The 22871-nt window shown below is 37.5% G+C and overlaps 1 protein-coding gene across 2 annotated transcripts in view; it reads right to left on the reverse strand.

Annotated features, from left to right (window-relative positions):
• ZFAND3 (zinc finger AN1-type containing 3) overlaps window positions 1–22871 on the reverse strand; it is a 330031-nt gene that overhangs the window by 77852 nt on the left and 229308 nt on the right. For both annotated transcript variants that reach the window (XM_028120759.2, XM_028120760.2), the window contains exon 3: window positions 3375–3557. In XM_028120759.2, coding sequence (XP_027976560.1) covers window positions 3375–3557 — 183 coding nt within the window. The remainder of the gene's footprint in view (window positions 1–3374; window positions 3558–22871) is intronic.

Raw genomic sequence — 22871 nt, forward strand, 5'->3', positions numbered from 1 at the left:
AATGATGAGGCAACTGGTTGCAAGCATAGGCTTTGGAACATGAACTATACTGAGAAGCAGCAGCTCTGGAACTGTGGACTGAAGTCACTGAACCTCTCTATGCTTTATCTTCCTCATCTGTAAAAATGAGAATAAAAGCACCTACCTCATAAGACCCTGTGAAAATTAAATGTTAGTACATGTAAAAAGCTTAGGAAAGTGCTTAGAAAACAGCAAACACTTCATAAACGTGAGCTTACATTTTCATTATTACTATGAAAGAACACAACAAGCTGAAATTTGTTCCTTGGCCTCTGTGAACTTGCCCACTATCATTCTACTCTTCTCTGACTTCTTCAAGTTGCATCCTCTGTTTTGATTTCACTCTCAAAGTTCTATTCTCACTGCTTTTTCTTGCTCTCATCCTTGCCAATCTCATTTAACCAGTAAGGTTTCAACTATCATCTCCCAAGTGCATGAAGCTAACTCTGACTTCCCTCTCCTGAGCTCCAACTCAACCAGCCCACTTGAACATGAAAGTCATCGTCATATCTCAGATTAGCAAATATCCTCAATTCCTCAGATCTGTGAAAACCTGAAGATTACAATAATGAGCCTTATAAGGATTAGGAAATAAGATTAGTTTCGGCGAGTTAAACTCAAGATAAAAACACAATGGTTTAAGGCAGTGATGTCATCAAAGAGAGAATGGATCTGAAGCTAGTAGAACTAGACATCCTTACTCAGACTGAAAGTATTTAATTATCAAAAGAAAAAACATGGCAGTGTATAATGGCCATGCAGTAAATGGCCAGCAGTAAAAAAGTTATGGAAACACAGGAAGTGTTGTGTCCTAGGGGCTACAAAGCTCAGAGCAGGTCTTAAGTCCAGGCAGAGGAGGGAAAAAAGGGAATGAAGATGGAATCTTGCACTGAATGCAACACCTTCCTTATATGTACTTAGAGCACACCTCACAATTAGCCTGACTCAACTAAAAATTTACTTCATTTTAATTCCACTTGGTGAGTCCACACTTTGCCATTTGCTATATAAACCCTCGTATGGGTTAGCTTCCCAGAAAGGTCTGCCTCCAGAGAAAATGTTTTAGTCCTATGTATAAATTTTTAATTCCCTGTTTACAAGATTTTTCATGATGAATTAATAAAGTTAACTTTTGGTTATGATTTGAGTTTCCACATACCTTAATTACAGAAAGAGAAAGTGTTGATCTTGGCAACATGAAAATTTCTATTTTCTGTGGCAATTATGTTTTGCATTGTGAATTAACTGATTAAAAGCAAGGTTTCTGAAGCCAAATGCCTGAATTTGAATACTGGTTCTGGTATCTAGTTGTTTGTGACCACAGGTAAATTACTTGATCTCTTTGTGCCTGTTTCCTCAGCTCTAAAATGGGGATAATGATAGTATCTACTGCACTGGGTTATCATGAGGCTTCTAAGAGAAAATGTTCAGAACATATAGAACAATGTCTTACACACAAAGTGCTCAAAAAATGATAGCTATTGTTATCTCAATCTCACACACAACTTGGTTACTCAGGTTTATTGTGGCCTGATCCTGGTATGTATGAATCCAATCAGATGAGATCCTGACCAGCTCCAAACTTTCCCTTAGACAAGGAGTTCTTCACCTAAAGGCCATAGAGAACTTAACATTTTATCCAAAATTGGGTATAAACGGATGGTGTGTTTTCTTCTGAGACAAGGGGCCTTACCTTTTATCTGTTTCTCAGTAAGTACATGACCCCAAATAGATTTTTAAAAACAAAACAAAACCTATTACCCCAACATTATCACTACCATTTTAATCTTTTCTTCTTCCCTCCTCCTCAATGATTTCTACACCTTCCCCTGGGCCTCTATTCAATAGGTTACAGTATTTTAAAAATTCTTCTTCTGCAATGTTATTCTACTATAATCCTTCCGATTTTCAGGTTACTTCTCCAAAAGAACTGTAATACTACTTTCTTTGCTCAAAAACATGACTATTGTCTAACATCTAAATATCTGAGCTGAACATTTAAACCTCTCTGACTTGATCATCATCTACCTTTCTAGCCTTGTCCTCTATAAATGGCGCTAAAGGGGTCATTTGCCAGTGCAGAACTCCATGTACCTTTCCTCCAAAGCTCATTCTACTCCGTTTAGAATGTCTTTTCACCACCTTGTGTCTGTCTTCAGCACAATTTTCTCCAGTAAACCAACACCCTTCTTCAACAATCATTGTCTTTAATATTTAAGAAGAATCATTAAAATGGACTCAGGGTTTCTCAACCTTGGCATTGCTGACATGTTAGGCTGGATAATTCCTTGTTGTGGAGGGCTATCCTATGCAGTGTAGGATGTTTAATAGCATGGGGGGACAAAATCACTCCTGATTGAGAACCACTGACATATTATAACAAATGTATTTAATTTACCCTGATAAAGAGTAAATTCTTTGAAGACACGGACTCTGGCCTTCTTTACTTTTATATTTTCAATGTCACCTAGTGCACTGGTTTATGATAAATAATTTGTTCTCTGCTAATCTTTCCAAAGTGAGTAGGCAGAACATTCTAATCTACCATATTCCAAGGATTTCTAGATGTTCATTAAATCTGAAACATCAAATTTCACCCTGTTAAAGCTTTTAAGAAGCAAAAACTGCTATGTCAAAATGTGCCCCAAATTTTCAACAGACACTGTTAGTTATAGCTGTGCCCCAAAGAAGTTGGCTACAGCAATAAAAAAGTTAAGTGGACAATGGACTTCCATATCACATATATAACAATAACATTCTATCACTGAGGACTTACAGAAGAATAAGAGAAACCATTTCCTCCTCTCTTCAAATACCCTATGATAATATAGTGTTATTATCTCAGTTAGTTGCCTAATAACATACAAGGCCCAGTGAGTGACAGAAGTAAGGTTTCCAAGGTTCCTAAATTAGCAAGTTCTCTAGACCAGTGGTTCTCATCAATTAGCGCAGATTAGGATCCTCTGCAGAGTTAAAAAGTACAAGTCCCTGGGGCTCCCTCCAGGTCAATAAAGTTAGACTCAGAGAATAGTGCTAAAGATTGTAATTGTTTTTGGTTTTGTTTTGCTTTTAAATCTCTAATGGATTCTATTTTGCAGGCAGGACTGAGAACCATTGCCCTAAGGTATGAACCTTGACAGTTAACCAAAAAAGCTATCTTTTAAAAAGGACCTTAAGCTCCATGGAATAGCTAAAATTTATTCCCTAACTTGCTGACTTGGGCCTACACGTCAACACTTAATCTTGATTTAGAAGAACTGCTATCTTTTTTTCTAAGACAAGGCATTACTAAGAAGCTCATGATACAATTCTCGGGCTGCTTTCTCTACCACTTCAAAGATCTGGGCACTTACACTCCTCTTTACTTGGTGAAGTTACATTCAATTCTGTCGGAAGCGGCTGCTGGCTGGGACTAAGAGTTGGCGTGGTTATCGAGGTATTGTTGTTGTCACTGGTGGTCTCTTCGGAAAACAAATCTGATTGGCTGTTACTTGTACTTGGAGCGGAATCATCGTCTGGTTGTTTCTTTTGAAAATCTGAAGAGAAAGAGTGATATAACCAGTTTAAATAAGGAGTTTGTAATTTCCTTGGGAATTAGAAAACAACAAAAGTACAAAAATAAAAATTAAATGTAATAGGGGCAATAATAAAGACTACCCTGAGTGACAAAAAAGAACAGAGGTAAAATACCATATACCATATATACTTTCCATTGGTGGAGGGTAACTGTAATTAAAGCTTTCCATGGTCCTTGTATTGTCAGAAATACGGTAGACATACCAATTTTTTTCTTTAAGTTCAATTTAATTAACATAGTATATTATTAGTTTCAGAGGTAGAATTTAGTGATTCATCAGTTGCATATAACACCCAGTGCTCGTTACATCAAGTGCCTTCCCTAATGCCCATCACCCAGTTACCCCATCCCCCTGCCCACACCCCCTCCAGCAATCAGTTTGTTTCCTAGGGTAAGAGTCTCTTACGGTTTGTCTCCCTCTCTGTTTTCATCTTATTTTTCCTTCCATTCCCCACGTTCATCTCTTTTGTTTCTTACATTACACATATGAGTGAAACCATATGACATTTGCCTTTCTCTGACTTACTTCGCTTAGCATAATACCCTCTGGTTCCAGCCCTGTTGTTGCAAATGGCAAGATTTCATTCTTTTTGATGGCTGAGTAACATTCGTGTGTGTGTGCGCGCACACACACACCCCACATCTTCTTTATCCATTCATCTGTCAATGGACATCTGGATCCTTTCCATGTTTTGGCTATTGTGGACATTGCTGCTATAAACATTGAGGTGCATGTGTCCCTTGGGATCACTATGTTTAGCTATACCAGTTTAATGTAAGATTTTACAAAGCCAAATACAATTAAAATGTTAGGGGTAGTCAGCAGAAGGAAAGAAGAAATAAAGGTTATTCAAACCAACAGAGGACAGGTAAGAAGGAAAAAAAACAGCACAGAGAAAAGCAGGGTAAACAGAAAACATATAATAAGATTGTAGAAATAACTACAGATATGTTAATAATGGTAATAATTGTAAACTTGACTAAACTTAACAATTAAAAGAGAATGTTCAAATTGAATAAATGAGGTCCTGTTTTACAAAAGACATACTAAAAACATAACATGAGGATAAAGAAAATTTTAAAGTATATTAAAAAGAAATACAAGCAAAGATACATGACTAAAAAGCCAGTAACAGTGAGGCATCTGGGTGGCTTGGTCAGTTAAGTGTCTGACTCTTGATTTCAGCTCAGGTTACAATTTCAGGATTGTGGGATTGAGCCCCACTTTAGGCTCCATGCTCAGTGGGGAGGCTGCTTGAGAAGCTCTCTCTCCCTCTGCCCCAGCCCCCTATATCTCTCTCTCTCCCTCCCTCTCTCTCTCAAATAAATAAATCAATCTTAAAAAAAGAAAAAGGCCAGTAATAGCTACAGTACTGTCAGGAAATGGAGACTAATGCAAAAGGCACTCTTAGAGGGGAAAAAAAAGAGGATCATTACATAAAAAAACAAACAAACAAAAATGAGGCATGCACACACACAATTAAAAATAAAGAATTTACCAGGAAGATAAAACAATTTCCAACTTTTATGCACCTAATAACAAAGCCTCAAAATATAAAGCAAAAATGATTATATTTATGGGAAACTGACAAATCTACCATCGTAATGGGAAGATTTTAATATACCTGCCTCAGCCAAAATAATTAGTAACATTAGAGAAGATTAATAAGTTTAGGCTCATGTACCCAACAATAAGTTAATAAATTACTTTCAAACATGAGGAATATTTATAAAAAATGACTAAAACCTGGCTAAATCTTGACCACGTATTAACCTATAAAGCAAAAATCTTAAGATGCCAAAAAAATTAGTAAGATAAAAACATTATTAGCATCAAAAACTAATGATATAATGTATGGTGACTAACATAACATAATAAAATAAAATTTAAAAAAACATTATTGGGGCACCTGGGTGGCTCTGGTAGGCATCTGCCTTCAGCTCAGGTCACGATCCCAGGGTCCTGGGATCAAGCCCCGCATCAGGCTCCCTGCTGGGCAGGAAGCCTGCTTCTCCCTCTCCCACTCCCCCTGCTTGTGTTCCCTCTCTCGCTGTGTCTCTGTCAAATAAATAAATAAATAAAATCTTAAAAAAAAAATTTTAGCTCACCACAGAGCAAGTAAATTAAATATTGATAACAAAAACTTCTATATACTTGGAAATTTTTAAAATATTAAAAAAAATAAAAAATGTAAAGTAAATTCATGGGTCAAATCAGAAATTAGAAAATAAATAAATGATAATGAAATTACTACTTATCAATATCCAGTAAAGATAAAGATGCAAGTAACATTATCCATACCTGAGTCATTTCACACAGGTATATGCCTGAGAGACTCTCAACACACATGACAAGAATGTTAATTATATATTGTTTACAAAAGTAAAAAGTCAAAAACAACCTGAAGGTCCATAAATTGTACTACATTCATATAATGGAATAATGTATACTGTGAAAGCAACTATTGCTACACACATCAACATTAATAACACTAAAAAAAGTAGTAAGATTGTACTTACCTAAACCTTAAAAAGAGGCAAAACTCAATATATTTCTTAGGAATATGTATGTTTAAACCATTAAAAAATAATTAACATAATTCAGGTTAGTGGTTGCCTCTTAGGTTGAAGAAGGGGGATGTGAAGGTGAGAGATACACAGAAATAGTAAAAATTATAGGTAATGTCCATTAATCCATAGATTAAATTAAAATTCATTCATATAAGGGAATGCTCTATGACAGTTAAAATTAATGACTAATGCTACATATACAACAAAAACATCTCAAATGCAATGTTGAGTGAGAAAAGCTATGGAAGGCTATATACAGTATGATACTTTAATTACACTATAATGACGTGTGGAAATGATACACCAAATTCAGGACAATGGATATGTTGGGGAAGAAAGGCAGAGAGGAACAGAGATCTTCAATTCTATCTGTAATTTTTCATTTCTTAAAAGGTAGTGGGTATATAACTTAAAATTATTAGGTAAAGTCTTCATGTTTCATTTAAAAGTCTAATGGTAGTCCATAAAATACAGATTATACTATATCAATTCAGAGAAGGAGAAGACCCTGACAACTCCACACTGCTTTATCTTTTAAACCACAGAGAAGCTGTTATTATGCTCTATCACCTCATCAGAATCACTGTGTGGTTTTTTTCTAAGACTTTATTTATTTATTTATTTGAGAAAAAGAGAGAGACCACAAGCAGGGGGAGGGGCAGAGGGAGAATCAGACTCCCCGCGGAGCAGGGAGCCTAAAGCAGGGCTCCAACCCAGGACCCTGAGATCATGACCTGAGCTGAAGGTAGACGCTTAACTGATTGAGCCACCCTGGCGCCCCCAGAATCATTGTTTTAACATATACTGAGTTATTATTTATGTTGTACTTTCCATGTGCCAGGCACTGAACTAAATGGTTTAAGTGTATAACTCACTCACTTCAATCAATCCTCAAGACAATCCTAAGAAGGGAAGTATAATTATATAATCAAATACCACTTCACTGATGAAGAAACTGAGGCTGAGAAAGTTTAGATAATTTGTTCCAAGTTAATAGCTAGTAAGCAGCAAGATGAGGATTTAAATGCAAGTCCATCTGACACCAAAACCCACGGTCTTCAATCACAAACACAGGATGTAAAATGGTGAGCACTAGTTTGGCTCAAGGAAAAGACCTCCATGTCAAGTTCCCACTGATTTACAGAACTAATGGTGAGTGCAATGGATTTAGCCAAAGAATCAGTAACTTTTGTGCTGATCAGTGATCTAAAGCCTCTATTGCTTTTTTTCTGTGTATTTATTTCTCCTAGCTTTCTCATTCTTTGGTGTTTTGACATTTTAAAATGGCTTATTATCTCGATGTTATTTGTACAGCACCTTCAGAGAAAAAGGTACTATATAAATGGAATAAAAATACTATTATGATGTAATAATTATGCTTTTTTATGTCATGTCATCTCATTAGCTCTCTTATGTCAATAATCATGGTACCCCTCCTATAACCATCTCCACCATAAGGCCCTAAAAGAACTGCAACTGAGTCATCATTATACCATCTAGCACAATCCCCAATGCCTGGAGAGAGACACATAAACTCACTCGCTCAGGCACAATAATACTTAAGGGTAAATGACACTGATGTCTACAGACAATAACCAGGTCCCACCCACATAATCTCCAGCCCATGCGGGCCATGCTCCTTCATGCTCAAGTATTTTTCTTTAAGTTTTCTTTTGTGAATCTTCAGTTGAAACAATGTACATTCTTTTAATCCATTCTCCCTGATGACTTTTCTGCACCTCCACAGGATGATCAAGTGAAAAAAAACACCAGACTAGGAGTATCACTACATACCAAACTGGCTGCACACACAAAAACCAGCTCTATACGTTCTCTGCTTGAATTAAATGAAAAGCCCAGGAATCAAAGAGTTTTATATTCAGAATTAACTTTAAAGATCCAGTTCAATCCTCTCATCTTACAGGTAAAGAAAACAAGAGTCAAGAAAGTTAATACAAGTCACCAGAAATTCATGGAGTTAATCCTTCTTTAAATTTTTTTATTGTTATGTTAACCACAATACATTACATCATTAGTTTGTGATGTAGTGTTCCATGATTCATTGTTTGTGCATAACACCCAGTGCTCCACGCAGAACGTGCCCTCTTTAATACCCATCACCAGGCTAACCCATCCCCCCACCCCCCTCCCCTCTAGAACCCTCAGTTTGTTTTTCAGAGTCCATAGTCTCTTATGGTTCGTCTCCCCCTCCGATTTACCCCCTTCATTCTTCCCCTCCTGCTATCTTTTTTTTTTTTTCTTAACATATATTGCATTATTTGTTTCAGAGGTACAGATCTGTGATTCAACAGTCTTGCACAATTCACAGCGCTCACCATAGCACATACCCTCCCCAATGTCTATCACCCAGACACCCCATCCCTCCCACCCCACCCCCACTCCAGCAACCCTCAGTTTGTTTCCTGAGATTAAGAATTCTTCATGTCAGTGAGGTCATATGATACATGTCTTTCTCTAACTGACTTATTTCACTCAGCATAACACCCTCCAGTTCCAGCCACGTCGTTGCAAAGGGCAAGATTTCATTCCTTTTGATGGCTGCATAATATTCCATAAAATTCCATTCATTATCCATTCATCTGTCGATGGACATCTTGGCTCTTTCCACAGTTTGGCTATTGTGGACATTGCTGCTATAAACATTGGGGTGCACGTACCCCTTCGGATCCCCACATTTGTATCTTTGGGGTAAATACCCAGTAGTGCAATTGCTGGATCGTATGGTAGCTCTATTTTCAACTGTTTGAGGAACCTCCATACGGTTTTCCAGAGTGGCTGCACCAGTTTGCATTCCCACCGACAGTGTAGGAGGGTTCCCCTTTCTCCGCATCCCCGCCAACATCTGTCATTTCCTGACTTGTTAATTTTAGCCATTCTGACGGGTGTGAGGGGGTATCTCACTGAGGTTTTGATTTGGATTTCCCTGATGCCCAGCGATGTTGAGCACTTTTTCATGTGTCTGCTGGCCGTTTGGATGTCTTCTTTGGAAAAATGTCTGTTCATGTCTTTTGCCCATTTCTTGACTGGATTATCTGTTCTTTGGGTGTTGAGTTTGAGAAGTTCTTTATAGATTTTGGATACTAGCCCTTTATCTGATATGTCATTTGCAAATATTTTCTCCCATTCTGTCGGTTGTCTTTTGGTTTTGTGGACTGTTTCTTTTGCTGTGCAAAACCTTTTTATCTTGATGAAATCCCAATAATTCATTTTTGCCCTTGCTTCCCTTGCCTTTGGCGATGTTTCTAGGAAGAAGTTGCTGTGGCTGAGGTAGAAGAGGTTGCTGCCTGTGTTCTCCTTTAGGATTTGGATGGACTCCTGTCTCACATTTAGGTCTTTCAACCATTTGGAGTCTATTTTTGTGTGTGGTGTAAGGAAATGGTCCAGTTTCATTCTTCTGCATGTGGCTGTCCAATTTTCCCAACACCATTTGTTGAAGAGACTTTTTTTCCATTGGATATTCTTTCCTGCTTTGTCGAAGATGAGTTGACCATAGAGTTGAGGGTCCATTTCTGGGCTCTCGATTCTGTTCCATTGATCGGTGTGTCTGTTTTTGTGCCAGTACCATACTGTCTTGATGATGACAGCTTTGTAATAGAGCTGGAAGTCTGGAATTGTGATGCCGCCACCTTTGCTTTTTTTTTTTTTCAACATTCCTCTGGCTATTCGGGGTCTTTTCCGGTTCCATACAAATTTTAGGGTTATTTGTTCCATTTCTTTGAGAAAAGTGGATGGTATTTTGATGGGTATTGCATTGAATGTGTAGATTGCTGTAGGTAGCATTGACATCTTCAAAATATTTGTTCTTCCAATAGGCCAACATCAGTAACTTATACACTACAAAGAACTTTAAAGTTGGACCTGGATTCAAATCCTAACTTTGCTATTTATTGGGCATATGGCTAAAAGCAAACTGTTTAATCTTTTGGGGCCTATCTGTAAAACAAAAGGAGGGAATTATTTCTACCTCTCACAATAATGTGAATTAAATAAGACAATGTATTTATAAAGTATCTGGCACATGTACTCAACAAATGATAGCCATTAAAAATAAAAGGTATTTTCCTAGTTTATAGAAAGAGCCATGATCTCTTCCTTTTAGTCTTGACTTTTGCGTCATAATTCCTACTCTCTTGCTCCTCACTTTCTGAATCATTTGGTATCTTAACTGCTGACAACTGCGGGAAGGAAGTGGCGGGGGAGGGAGGGAGGGAGTCAGTAAGTCCCAGAAGTTTACTCAAGGTCGAAGAGGAGCAGATTTACATCACATGTAAAAAAGTGAACAACGAAACAGGCAGAGAGACCGCCTCTCATCACTCTCCTCTGGAAGCAGTAAGGGAAAGGTGCAGAAATAGTCACTTCATTTGATTCAGCCACAGTAAAGACTTGTTCCACTTGTTGTACAGTTCTCATATAAATGGGAAAACTAGAAATCTCCAAACTTATCAACCTCTATGAGAAAGAAATAGGAATAATTATCTATTATTGTAAATTGGTAGACTTAATCGTGTATCCAAAGGTGTGAACTTGGTAAATACAAGCTTTCCAAAATAGTTATTTGTAAAACCTGAGTAAAACCCTTTGAATTGTATTAATGAGATTGCTGTGCAAAAGTGAACAGAAGCCATCTTGGCAGCTTAACTCATTATCAACTAAGGGGAAAAATAATTTCTCAACAAAGGTACTGTTGGAACCTGAAGTACCTAGAAATGGGATGTTTCCACAGAGAAAATGACCTAATGTTACCAGCTGAGCCAAAATGGCCAGTGAAGTCCTTGTGGCTAGCTGCCCACATACTCAACTCACTGGATATATTTTTCTCCATTGTTTTCAGAATGATTTTTCTCACAAGTCAATCTTACTATAAAGTGTACCTCAAAATACAAGAAAGCATTGAAAAACCACCTCTCCCTGCTCTGCTGACAAGCCCATTCACCTGGGCAGTCTCACTGGGACTATACCTCATCTAGTCATTACTCAAAACTTACCTTTGATTTGTATATGCCCCAACTGTTTATCTCTCAGATGTACTATACAGATTTGGCAAGATGCTTAGCTCATTTAACTCCCACCCCACTTCTAGAATGTGACAATAACTATGTCTTTTTGAATGATTTCTTCAAGGCAGAGAATACACAAAACTGATTTGGAATGGATTTCACTAAACATACTTTCTTTGAAAATAAATTCCTTTTTAAAAACCCTCTTCATAACCTACTTTTTGCTCTTGGCAACATATCATGAATATTTTATGTCACCTACAGATGTGTAGGTACACAATATGCCCACTTATAATACAGCAATTAAACCAATTCGCTATGGTTGTACCTGTGCAGTTGCCAATCTTTCACTATTATAAGCAAGATTCCATTGAAGTTCCTCAGGTTATATTGCTAGCAGTAGAACTGGATAAAGAGGATGCACATTTTTACTTTTTTTTTTTTTTAAGATTTTATTTATTTATTTGTCTGAGAGAAAGATAGAGGGAGTGAGCGTAAGTAGGAAGAGTGACAGGCAGAGGGAGAAGCAGGCTCCCCGCCAAGCAAGAAGCCCGATGCGAAATTCAATCCCAAGACCCTGGGATCATGACCTGAGCCAGAGGCAGATGCTTAACTGACTGGGCCACCCAGATGCCCTGGATGCACATTTTTAAAGCATTTGGTACACACCTTCTAATTCTCTTGGCACAATACCCTGTGATTTCCCACAGCACAAGACCTACTATGGCATGTAAGGATCAACTGTGCACTTGTCAGTCTCCCACAACGTACAGGTCCAGGATAAAAACGCCGCTCAATAAATGTTAACTGAATGAGTAAGTAGCCAAATGTTTTCCTGTAGAAAGCCCATCACTGGATTGTGTTTAAAATTATTTATCCATTGTCATTTTAAACCTTTCACAAACTATCTTGTGTGCCTCCCGGGGCACTCTCGGCATCACCTGGATTAGCATTTCCGAAAGATGAAGTACTCATTACCTGTGAATTTCCATTTTCATAATTATTAGTAGAAATGAGAAATTCAACTGCATTTGTTCTAACTTGCTAAGTTTATATGGCCACTAATAAGGCTTCTACATCATTATTATAGACACTAAAGCTGGGTATAAAGAAAATAAAATTGGAGGTGAAAGAGGAACTAAGATTTAAGTGCCTACTATGAGCAAGGCACTCTGCCAGAGGACTTATGTTCATTTTCTCATTTTTCTCATTTAATTCTCAAAATAAAGTGGGCAGCAGATGTCATCCCCACACTTTAGGCAGAGGACAGAGGAGCATGGCAAGGGTGGGCAACCTGCCCCCACCCCAACAAGTGCTGGAGCTAGGGTTTTGAGACGCAGGGTTACGTGACTCTAATGTCCACACTCTTCCCACTACACCATGCATCACGGAAGCAAGCACCACCCACCTTATCAAAATGCAACAGTCTGCAGCCTGCAGGGGTTACTTTTCCAGTTCCCACATTCCCATCCCAGTCTCCAATCCCACCTGACTCTGCATCACAGATTACAATGCCACTGGAAGCTATATTTTAGCATTTCACGCCATTAAATGTTGCATTTCAAGTAGCCAATTAAAGTAAAATGGAAATGTTGCAAATAAAAACTCAATTCGATTATAAGTTTAGTTCATGTAAGGCATTGTATAAAGGCCTCCTTTAAAAGAACAGGGTTTCTTTTTCCTCCTCTTCATCCCTTCCCCCAATTTATGTCCTAAAAAGACTAGAGCCTCCATTTACAAGTACATTTCTAGGTCTTCAAAGCTGCACGTTCCTACCCCCACCCCAATCATAAACCTTAGATACCTTACTTTTAAAAGCTACAAAGCCATTAGCAGTAGTCAGCCAATTTATAAACCAGTTTTAGCTTTCTGATTAAAATCTTAATAAAAATTCTACTGGTTGGATGTTAATCTGGGTTAAAAGCCTCAGCAAAAACAAACCGGTCTGAAGAAAAATTAGCAAGAACCAAGGACTGATTACTATTAAAACCTTAAAATGCACTCACTTTGGATTCTATTTTATGGGGAAAACTGTGATCTACTCATTGTGGCTAGGTTCATTTAAACTTCCTTTCATTAGTAATCTCTTTTAGCTTAAAAAATAACGACAAAAACTTTACCATATCCTCACCTACATTCTCATAATGATTCCTTCTCTTTAAAACTCAGACTGTCTTCACTAATCTCAGAATAGACTGACTGATACTGCTTTGATACTAATTGATATTTTCAGACAAATTTAAAATATATACATTACACACCCCCACCCACTACATATATCCTATTGATGGTCAATGACTCCCGTCCTGTGTCCCCTATCCATGCCCATGAATCTATCCACTTTGAGGTACATCTCAGAGATTAAAGTAGACCTTGTCTTCTGCTCCTTCTCCCCCATCTCAGGGGATGGCACCAACATTCTCCTGGAAGCTGAAGCCAGAAGCCTGTGGAAGCCTGGGAATCATCTCAGACTCCACATTCTCCTGCCCTTAATTCTGCATCTCAAAATATCACCACATCTAGTTATTTCTGACTCCAAATACCCCTTGAACCCTACCACACTAATCTAAGTCATCATCATCTGTCAGATTCCTCCAACAGTATCTAACAGATTTCTTCCCATCCCACCCGCACTTGGCCCACTCCAATGCAATTCACCACAAAGCAATCTGAGTGATGCTGTAAACACCAGATTCTGGTGAGATCATCTTCCTCCCTAAACTCTTGAATGGCCTCACACTGCCTTTATAATCAGATCCAAAATCATAGAAGTTAGAAGTCTAAGAACTGGTTTCTGGCTATCTCTTCAGTCTTATCTTAAGCCATTTCTTTTTCCTTTCCCTCCTCCTACTTCAGCCATGCTAGGGTCCTTTTTGTTTTTCAAACTCCCCATGCTTTTTGTCAATTTGGAGTACTTTGCTCATGGCATATGACTATTTTTCTTTATCTTGCTATTTGCCTTGGTAACTCCCACTCATCCTTGAACCTTAACATAAGCACTACTTCCTCAGGGAACCCCTTAAGAGTATATCCATGGAGGCACTTAATATGTATCTGTTGGATGAAAAATAATGCATGTATTATTCACTGTATACCCTAGCCCCTAGCAAAACAATATTATGTCTGCCACATAATACACAATACAGATTTGTTGAGTGTTAACTTTTTTGATCCAGTGAACATACAAAGTTTAAAAATATTAGTTTTCTCAGACCTTAATGGACTAAATTGCTATAAAATATATTTATAGCAAGTGAATCTATATACAGCATAAATATTAAATACCCTGTCAATAAGCAGATATTTAAATTTTACAAATTATCCCTGCATATATAAAATTCTTTTCCTTACTACTCACCACGTAACTAGTTCTGATTGAACTCAAAAGGTCTCTCAAGTCATATTTGCTTAGATTCAAACCACAGAACTGTAAGCCTTTATTTGAGAACAGAAATAACATTACGTTGGCTCCCAAAAGTATGTCTTCAAATGCTTCTTGCAAAAATAGTCAACAAGAGAATATATGAAGTTAACAAAGCTTACAAACAAGACTCTTATCAGTAATTAAGCTTATTTTATAATCTGGTTTATCACAAATTATACAGTCCCTAGATTCTTCACACCTACAGAGCCTACTGCTCTGTGAAGTGTGAACTAGCAAAAAAGTTATTTGGAAGAAGGTTGTTTCTTATACAGCATTTATTGTGCAGAGTCTACAGTTTTCCCAGTAATAGTGTCTCCTATTCATTTACAGGGCATAAATTAACATGTTAACATTACAGCAAATATCTAAAAATCCATTAGTACTACAATAACATGCATCAGAGACACATTTATTTCATTTCAGTCGCCAACAAAATGTGTCAATTTTTTTAAAAAATCAAAAGCACAGGGAGAAGTTTTCTGAATATTGTGACATTAATCTACTTCTGACAAAATGAGTACTGGACGATATGTGCGCATATATATACATCCTACACATACATCTCAACCATCAAAAGTTCTGATAGGGCTAGGCAAATCGTGGAAATATTAAGCTGACAAAATAAAATAGGCAAATTAGAACCTAAAAACAAAACAAAAACCTGGGACCAATCTATTTATAGCTGATCCTTGGTCCCAGTTAAAGACCTCTCCTCAGGCCGTTAGTTCCTACTGTCATTCATGAATCACTTCAATAGCATGGGTGTGGAATGAACATAACTGCTGGAGTGGCTGGAGTCTAGATTTTTTCCAGCTTAGACCTAAGGTTTCAAAGGACCATAAGACTCAACAACATTGTAACAAATTAGAAAAGCATTTTTGGGGAGGAGGGGGGATGCGCTGGGTGGCTCAGTCAGTTAAGTATCTGCCTCCAGCTCAGATCATGATCTCAGGGTCCTGGAATGGAGCCCCACGACAGGCTCCCTGCTCAGTGCAGAATCTGTTTCTCCCTCTCCCTCTGTCCACCCCGACCCCCCCTCCCCCCGCCGGCTTATGTGCTCGCTCTCTCACTCTCTCAAATAAATAAATAAATAAAATCTTTTAGAAGCATTTGGGAATAAATTACCAAAAAAGTCAGGTTACCCCTTTATTAAAGACTCCTGATTGCTTTTATAATTATACCCATAGTCTTCATAATACCAGCCCTTCATTTCACCATGTAGAATAGAAGAAAAGACAAACAAACAAAACACCTCCCACTGGCATGTCCCTTTTTGCAAAGTGAAAGGAGAACAGTGTTCATGCTCGTGCCATTGATACCCTACAACTTGGTCCTCTAGTCCTTGCCTCCATCTATCCAGGAAAGCACCAGTTACTTTTAGTGAGCTATTCCCACCCCTGATACTTCATTTCCACTCAGTTCTCAGCTTCACCATCTCATACCAGGCCACATACCACCAACCTCCTGCATTTAAGTCCTACTGGCAACCTGACCACTTCATTTGCTTCAGGAAATTCAACTCAGGGTGGTGATAACTTTTGAGACACACTTTCTCTTAAGATAAAATTTGCAGAATGTTCAGTATGAATAATTATTTTTCAAACGATGCACTATGGTATCTTTTAAGAATGTCCATCTCTTTCCCAAAGAGTAACAGACTATACACTTTTTATTTTTTTAAAGATTTATTTATTTGACAGAGAGAGACACAACGAGAGAAAGAACACAGGCAGAGGGAGTGGGAGAGGGAGAAGGAGGCTTCCCACCGAGCAGGTAGCCCGATGCCGGGCTCGATCCCAGTACCCTGAGATCATGACCTGAGCCGAAGGCAGACACTTAACGACTGAGCCACTCAGGTGCCCCTGGACTACACACTTTTTAAACTGCTAAAAGAAAACTTTTTAGAGGCGCTAATTTAGGCTGTGATAACAAATGACCCTAAAATCTAGAGGCTTTACAACAAAAATAGTTTGTTGGTTTTGTTCAATTGTGTCTTCATTCCAGGAATCCAGAATGAAAGAGTGGCTCTAACTGGAACAGTACTGGTCTTCTGGCAGACGGAAAAGAGAGATGGAACTACAACCTGACAAAATTTCTCTTCACAAGTGACATATGAACTTTTTCATTCACATTTTATTTGTTAAAAGGTATCACATGGCCAAGACTGATGATGGGGACAGGGAAGTATAATCCTCCCACCAGAAGGAGCAGTAAATACATGGAAACAATAATATAATCTAGAGTTTATAATACGTGTGCCCAGAAAATTTTGCCTTGAATTCTGGGTTAATCTTATGAAATTATATGCATTATTGTGTATGCATACAGGCCCATTATTCCCCTCAGCAAACGGAGCATACATATTATGTTCTGAAAAGTATCACAGACCAAAATGGCCTAAAATAAATCAGACTGGGTTTGAAAAAAGTCAGGTCTCAAACATAATAACCATTACTACTGATTTTATAATAGATTGGTATAACAGTCCTAACTGATTTTCCCAGCTGCTGGTTACCACACAGTGTGGGCTAGGGAAATAATGTGAACTTTCTCCCAGGCAGTATTAAATTCTAGTATTGCCTAATGAAAATCTGAGATTATGAATTGCAGTAAAACTATAATAGGCAGATACTGGTTTACCGAAAATAAAAGTCTTACCTAAAAAAACTGTGATTTCCAGGCAACTGAAAACCCTTTATGAAATACAAGATAGTGTGGTCCTAATTCAAAATTTTGTGTGTTTCAAGTTAACAAGCTCATGCTATGTTTGTTACATTTTTTAATGATGGCTAATTCAGGCTCGCTTCCTGATTTTCAAATGGGCAAAGGCTACTAAATCAATGAACTGAAATATTTACAGCTCCCTATCAAACAGAAAAAACAAGTTATTAGAAAGTCCTTCTTAGGAACCAACTGCCTTATACTAACTAAATAATCCAGTCTGATTTTGTCTAAAACTCGTTTAAGACAGGTGAAATTTGGGGGCGCCGGGGTGGCTCAGTTGGTTGAGCGTCTGCCTTCGGCTCAGGTCATGATCCGGGAGTCTTGGGATCAAGCCCAGCATCACCCTCCCTGCTCAGTGGAGAGTGTGCTTCTCCCTCTGCCCCTCACCCCAGTCGTGCACGCACACGCGCGGTCAAATAAACAAGTAAAATCTTAAAAAAAATAAGACAGGTGAAATCTGGTATAACTAACTCATTTAAAAAATATGTTTTTCAGGGTGCCTGGATGGCTCAGTCGCTAAGCGTCTGCCTTCGGCTCAGGTCATGATCCCAGGGTCCTGGGTTCGAGCCCCGCACTGGGCTCTCTGCTAGGCGGGAAGCCTGCTTCTCCCTCTCCCACTCCCTAGTTTGTGTTCCCTCTCTCGCTGTCTCTCTGTCAAATAAATAAATAAAATCTTTAAATATATATATATGTATTTTTCATTTGGGAATAGGTTTTTTATTTCACTTGCAAGTAAGGGGAACTATGTTTTGAATGGAATGAGGAAGAGGAACAGATTATTCTAAAATTATCTTTCAAACATTTAACAGCATTAATACAGGCAAGTTCCTCCTTTTAAGGTTATATTACTACTAAACAAATTAAGCAATGATGTTCTATGTAGATACGACTCTAACTGTTCCTTACTCTTACAGGTACCTCAACAAGAGGGCTTGTAAATCGAACCTTTTATAGCTTCTTCTAATTTAGGCAATTAACTGGGCTTAGATCTTGCATTAGTGTGAGAAACTGTGTTTACCATTAATTCTGACCAATGAGAAAAGGGAAAATGAGATATATTTTAACTGTCACTGCTGGTACTCACCTTTGAGAAATAATACCCTTGGCTTCTTATAAGGGATGCTATAAGAAAGAATGGTGTAAAACAGTATTTTTTGAAGGGCTGCTACTGAGAACCTTGTTCTCACTATCCACTTTAGAGCTCACAGGATAGTGATTTTTGAACTGTTCGCATTTCCATTTCTGCTCTGACTACTAGGAAACTCAGATCTCAATCTGCACTCTGTCTTTAACAGCTGTATGGATGTTGACGGTATGAATCTGTGTACAAATTCCTCTTGCCCTCATCTTACTAATCAATCTGAATTTTCACTTTGCCCTGATTCCTTCATTAAAAAAGAAAAAGCTGACTGTACTCTGTATGTTATTTTTTACTAAACTACCATTTTTTTAAAAAGCAGCGATAAATAATAAAACAATCTCACAATCTCATTTTTATGTGGGTATTTCATAAAGATAAGCACTTGTAAATAATAAATATTTATGTCTGTATCTGTATTTAAGTGAAGGCTACTAATAAAACCAAAAGGGAAGAAATTTAGTAGATAATGTGTGAGTATGGGGAATATAATTCTACATGAATTACATTAGAATTTCTGTTAGGAGTGGACCACAGTTATGGATTTTTTTTTTCCATTTTACTTTTCAAAAAGGGCAAAGAATGCATGCAGAGGAAATATGAACTAAATAGAACTGAACAGGTTTTAAGGCAAGACATGCCAAGTCTAAGTAATAGATCTAAGACTGTGAGAAGGTGAAAAGTAATGGACAAACAAAAATGAACAGAGGATGCTTAGGAGGCTAGGTACAACATTGCCAAAGCAGTACAACAATTTCCCTTGCAGTTTACACTTCAGTTGTCTCAGCACAAATCATACAAACCTAAAAAGATACGTTCTGAAAAGAAAGAGTAATTACTTTTGCATCTTCAAATGTACTTTATCAAGAGCAAAAGCATTTCCCCAACACAACCAGCCCCAAAGCTCCCATTTCATGAAAGTGATTTACCATTTCACTTGGCTCTCTGTGAAAGTAACACTGTAGTGCAAACTCAAGGGGAAAGGCTAGCATGTCAAGGAAGACTGCAGCACATTCCCAATTTCTCTTTTAATATTGTGCTTATCAATTTGATCGATGTTAAATTCCATTCATCTCTTTTCCTAAAACCTAAAACTGAGAGTGACAAGGAAAATTATTCTCTACAGCCAAGTCCTTGCTGAGGCATTAGAGATGCTGGCATGCCTACTCAAGAGTAAACTGTGGCTCTAGAACTCAGGAGCTCAAATTCTTTTGCAAGATGGCTAAAGGATGAGTTTTGTTTCCATTTTATTCATCTCAGATGGGGAAAACATTAGTTACCAACTTATTTGCATAGATAACAATGTTTCTCCACAAGTCTTTTAAAAACTAAGAGCACTGGCCTTCATTTCAACCAAATGCAAATCCAGCAATAAGTTTGTTGTTGTTGTTTAATCAATCTTTTCCAGTAATCATTTAAGTCACGGGCAGAAATAAATGCAACAGAGGTAGTAACTACAGTTGACCCTTGAATACCATCGGTTTCAACTGCACAGCTCCACTTACAGATGTTTTTCGATACAGTACAGTATAGTCAATATATTTTCTCTTCCTTACGATTTCAGTACTTTTCTTTCCCCTTGCTTACTTTATAATAAGAATACACTATACTATATAGCACATATAACAAAAAAATATGTGTTAATCAACCATTTATGTTACTGGTAAGACTTTAGTCAACAATAGGCGGGAGTCAAAAATTACATGCAGAATTTTGACTGTGCAGGGGCTGGCGCCCAAACACCCACATTGTTCAAAGGTTAATGGTAGTATATTGCTATGGATGCAAAAAAAAGAAAAGGGTAGAAGAGGGTCAGTTTAATGAAGGGGGGGAGCAAAACTGGCTTATACTAGCAGTGATTATAATGGGTGAGATAGAGTGAAGACTCTGGACTAGATTTGTATTGGATTGGTTTTTGTTGAATTGACTACAACTATCTATACAAAAGAAACTGTTCCTTGTGACTACTCTCATGACAGACTTTGCCCCGCAAAATCTATATTTTTCACCTTGTCACTTTAAAATAATTTCATAGAATTTACTCATGTGATTCTGGAGCTGAAGAGCTTTTAGAAATAATCTACTACAAGGTTTTCAATCTAAAAACAATTTCAAAGGTACCACCAGCATTCTAAAGAAACAGAATAGACTGCACTGCAGATAGTAAGGTTAAATTTTGCCTCATAAAACTTTTTTTAAAGATTTTATTTATTTGAGAGACAGTGAGAGAGAGCACAAATGGTGGGGAGGGGCAGAGGGAGAGGGAGAAAGAGGCTCCCCGTTGAGGAGACAGCCCTACCCTGGGCTCAATCCCAGGACCCTGAGATCATGACCTGAGCCGAAGGCAGACACTTAACTGACTGAGCCACCCAGGTGCCCCACTTTATAAAACTTTTGACATATATATATATGTATATATACATAAAATGCATGTACATATGTGTATAGTGGATCACAACATAAATGTACTTCTTATTGTAGGATATAGTAAAAACCCAATGATCTAATACATCTTCATTTTATATACGAGGAAAGTGAGGCACAGAGTGCCTCATAGTGTTCTGGGGGAAATGCACCTGCCACTAAGGATGCTAATCCATAACTTTCCCAATTAGGTTTTGTCACTTAATGTAAGTTATATACTGTCAATCATCTACTCTAAAATACACCCTGAAAGTCTGGTTCAGCCATTCAGAAGGTTGTTCTGATTGGCACTGAAAGATAAACCCTTCTTTGTTTCCCTTTCCTGCAGATGTTTCTTTTAGCAGAAAACCAGTAATGACAAAACTAATGACAACTAAATGACAAAAACTCCTTATGCTTTTTTTTTTCCCAAGTAGTCCTTATGTTTCTTAAAAAGCAGCTCAAAAAACATATCCAAAGGTTTAAATGAATGTACTTTCCCCAAACTGGCCACAAGTATTATTTCCTCAGCCCATACATTATTTGAAATGTGCATGCTTTTCAACCCAGCAATTCCACTTCAAGCAAATCGTTTTAAGGAAAACAAGTACCAAAAAAAAAAAAGTATGTATTAAGAAAATAATGATGACATAACAAAAGAACACAAAAATCAACTTGGAGGTATTCACAGTGGCCAAACTGGGACAATATGAGCATTAAAAAAAAAAAAGAGGATGGTAATGAATTATAACTTATTGAATCAAATTGAAATTCATGGGTTCATACTGATATAATTAAAAATGGAAGAGAAGGGAAAGCTCTTTGTTATAGAAAAAAGAAAACTAATAAATACAGAAGAAATAATGTGGTTAATAAAAATCATCAATGGGTGCTAAAATTAGTGGGTGAAATTTTGATGAGGAACAGGATATTTATATAGTCTCAAAGCATCTCCCCACAAATTCCTTATTAATTAGAAAGGAAACAGTAATTTTATAGAAGAGAGATCTGGGGACATCACCTTAATCACATACCTCTGGATAGGATGCAATGAGGATACAGCAATCACTTTTGTAAGATCTCTCTCAAAAATGCATAATTTGACTCTAATCATGAAAAAACATCAGAACAAAACAAATTGAGGGACATTCCACAAAATAACTGACCTGTCTTCCTCACTAATTTCAAGGTCAAGAAAAACAAAAACAGGCTGAGGGACAATTCCAGACTAAAGGAGGCAAGAAGAGACATGACAACTAAATGGCAATGAATTAGACTCTGATCCTGGGGAAAAATTTGCTATAAAAGGTATTAATGAAACAAATGATGAAATGTGAATATAGGCTATGGATTAGATAATAAAACAGTATCAATATTAGATTTCCTGATTTTGATAATGGTGGTTATGTAAGAGAATATCCTTGTCCCTAAGGAAATACACATTGAAGTATTTAAGGATAAAAAGGCACAATGTCTCCAATTTATGCTTTAATGGTTCAGAAAAAGATGTGTGCGTGTGTGTGTCCCCATACATACTTATATAGAATAAAACAAATGTAGCAGAATGTAAACAAATGCTGAATCTGCATAAAGAAAATATGAAATTGTATCAAAATTGAAAGTTTTTAAAAGGTGTGTACTTGGGAAGCAGTCCAAGTGTCCACTGATGAGTGAATGGATAAACAAAATGTGGTATATATACATATGTAGAATATTATTCAGCCTAAAAAAGGAAGGGAATTCTGTCATACGCTACAACTCTGACATTATGTTAAATGAAACAAGTCAGTCAGGAAAAGGCAAATATTGTAGGATTCCATTTATATGCACTACCTAGAATAGTCAAATTCAAAGACAGGTGGTAGAATGGTGGTTGCCAAGGACTGGGAGGAAGAGGAAATGGGCAGCTATTATTTGATAGGTACCAAGTTTCCATTCTGCAAGGTGAAGAGAGTTCTGGAGATTGGTTGCACCACAGTATGAATGTACTTACCA

Source organism: Eumetopias jubatus, unplaced genomic scaffold (genome assembly GCF_037043125.1).
Source record: "Eumetopias jubatus isolate StellerSeaLion01/CBP00866 unplaced genomic scaffold, mEumJub1_p1.0 scaffold_6, whole genome shotgun sequence".
NCBI lineage: Eukaryota > Metazoa > Chordata > Mammalia > Carnivora > Otariidae > Eumetopias > Eumetopias jubatus.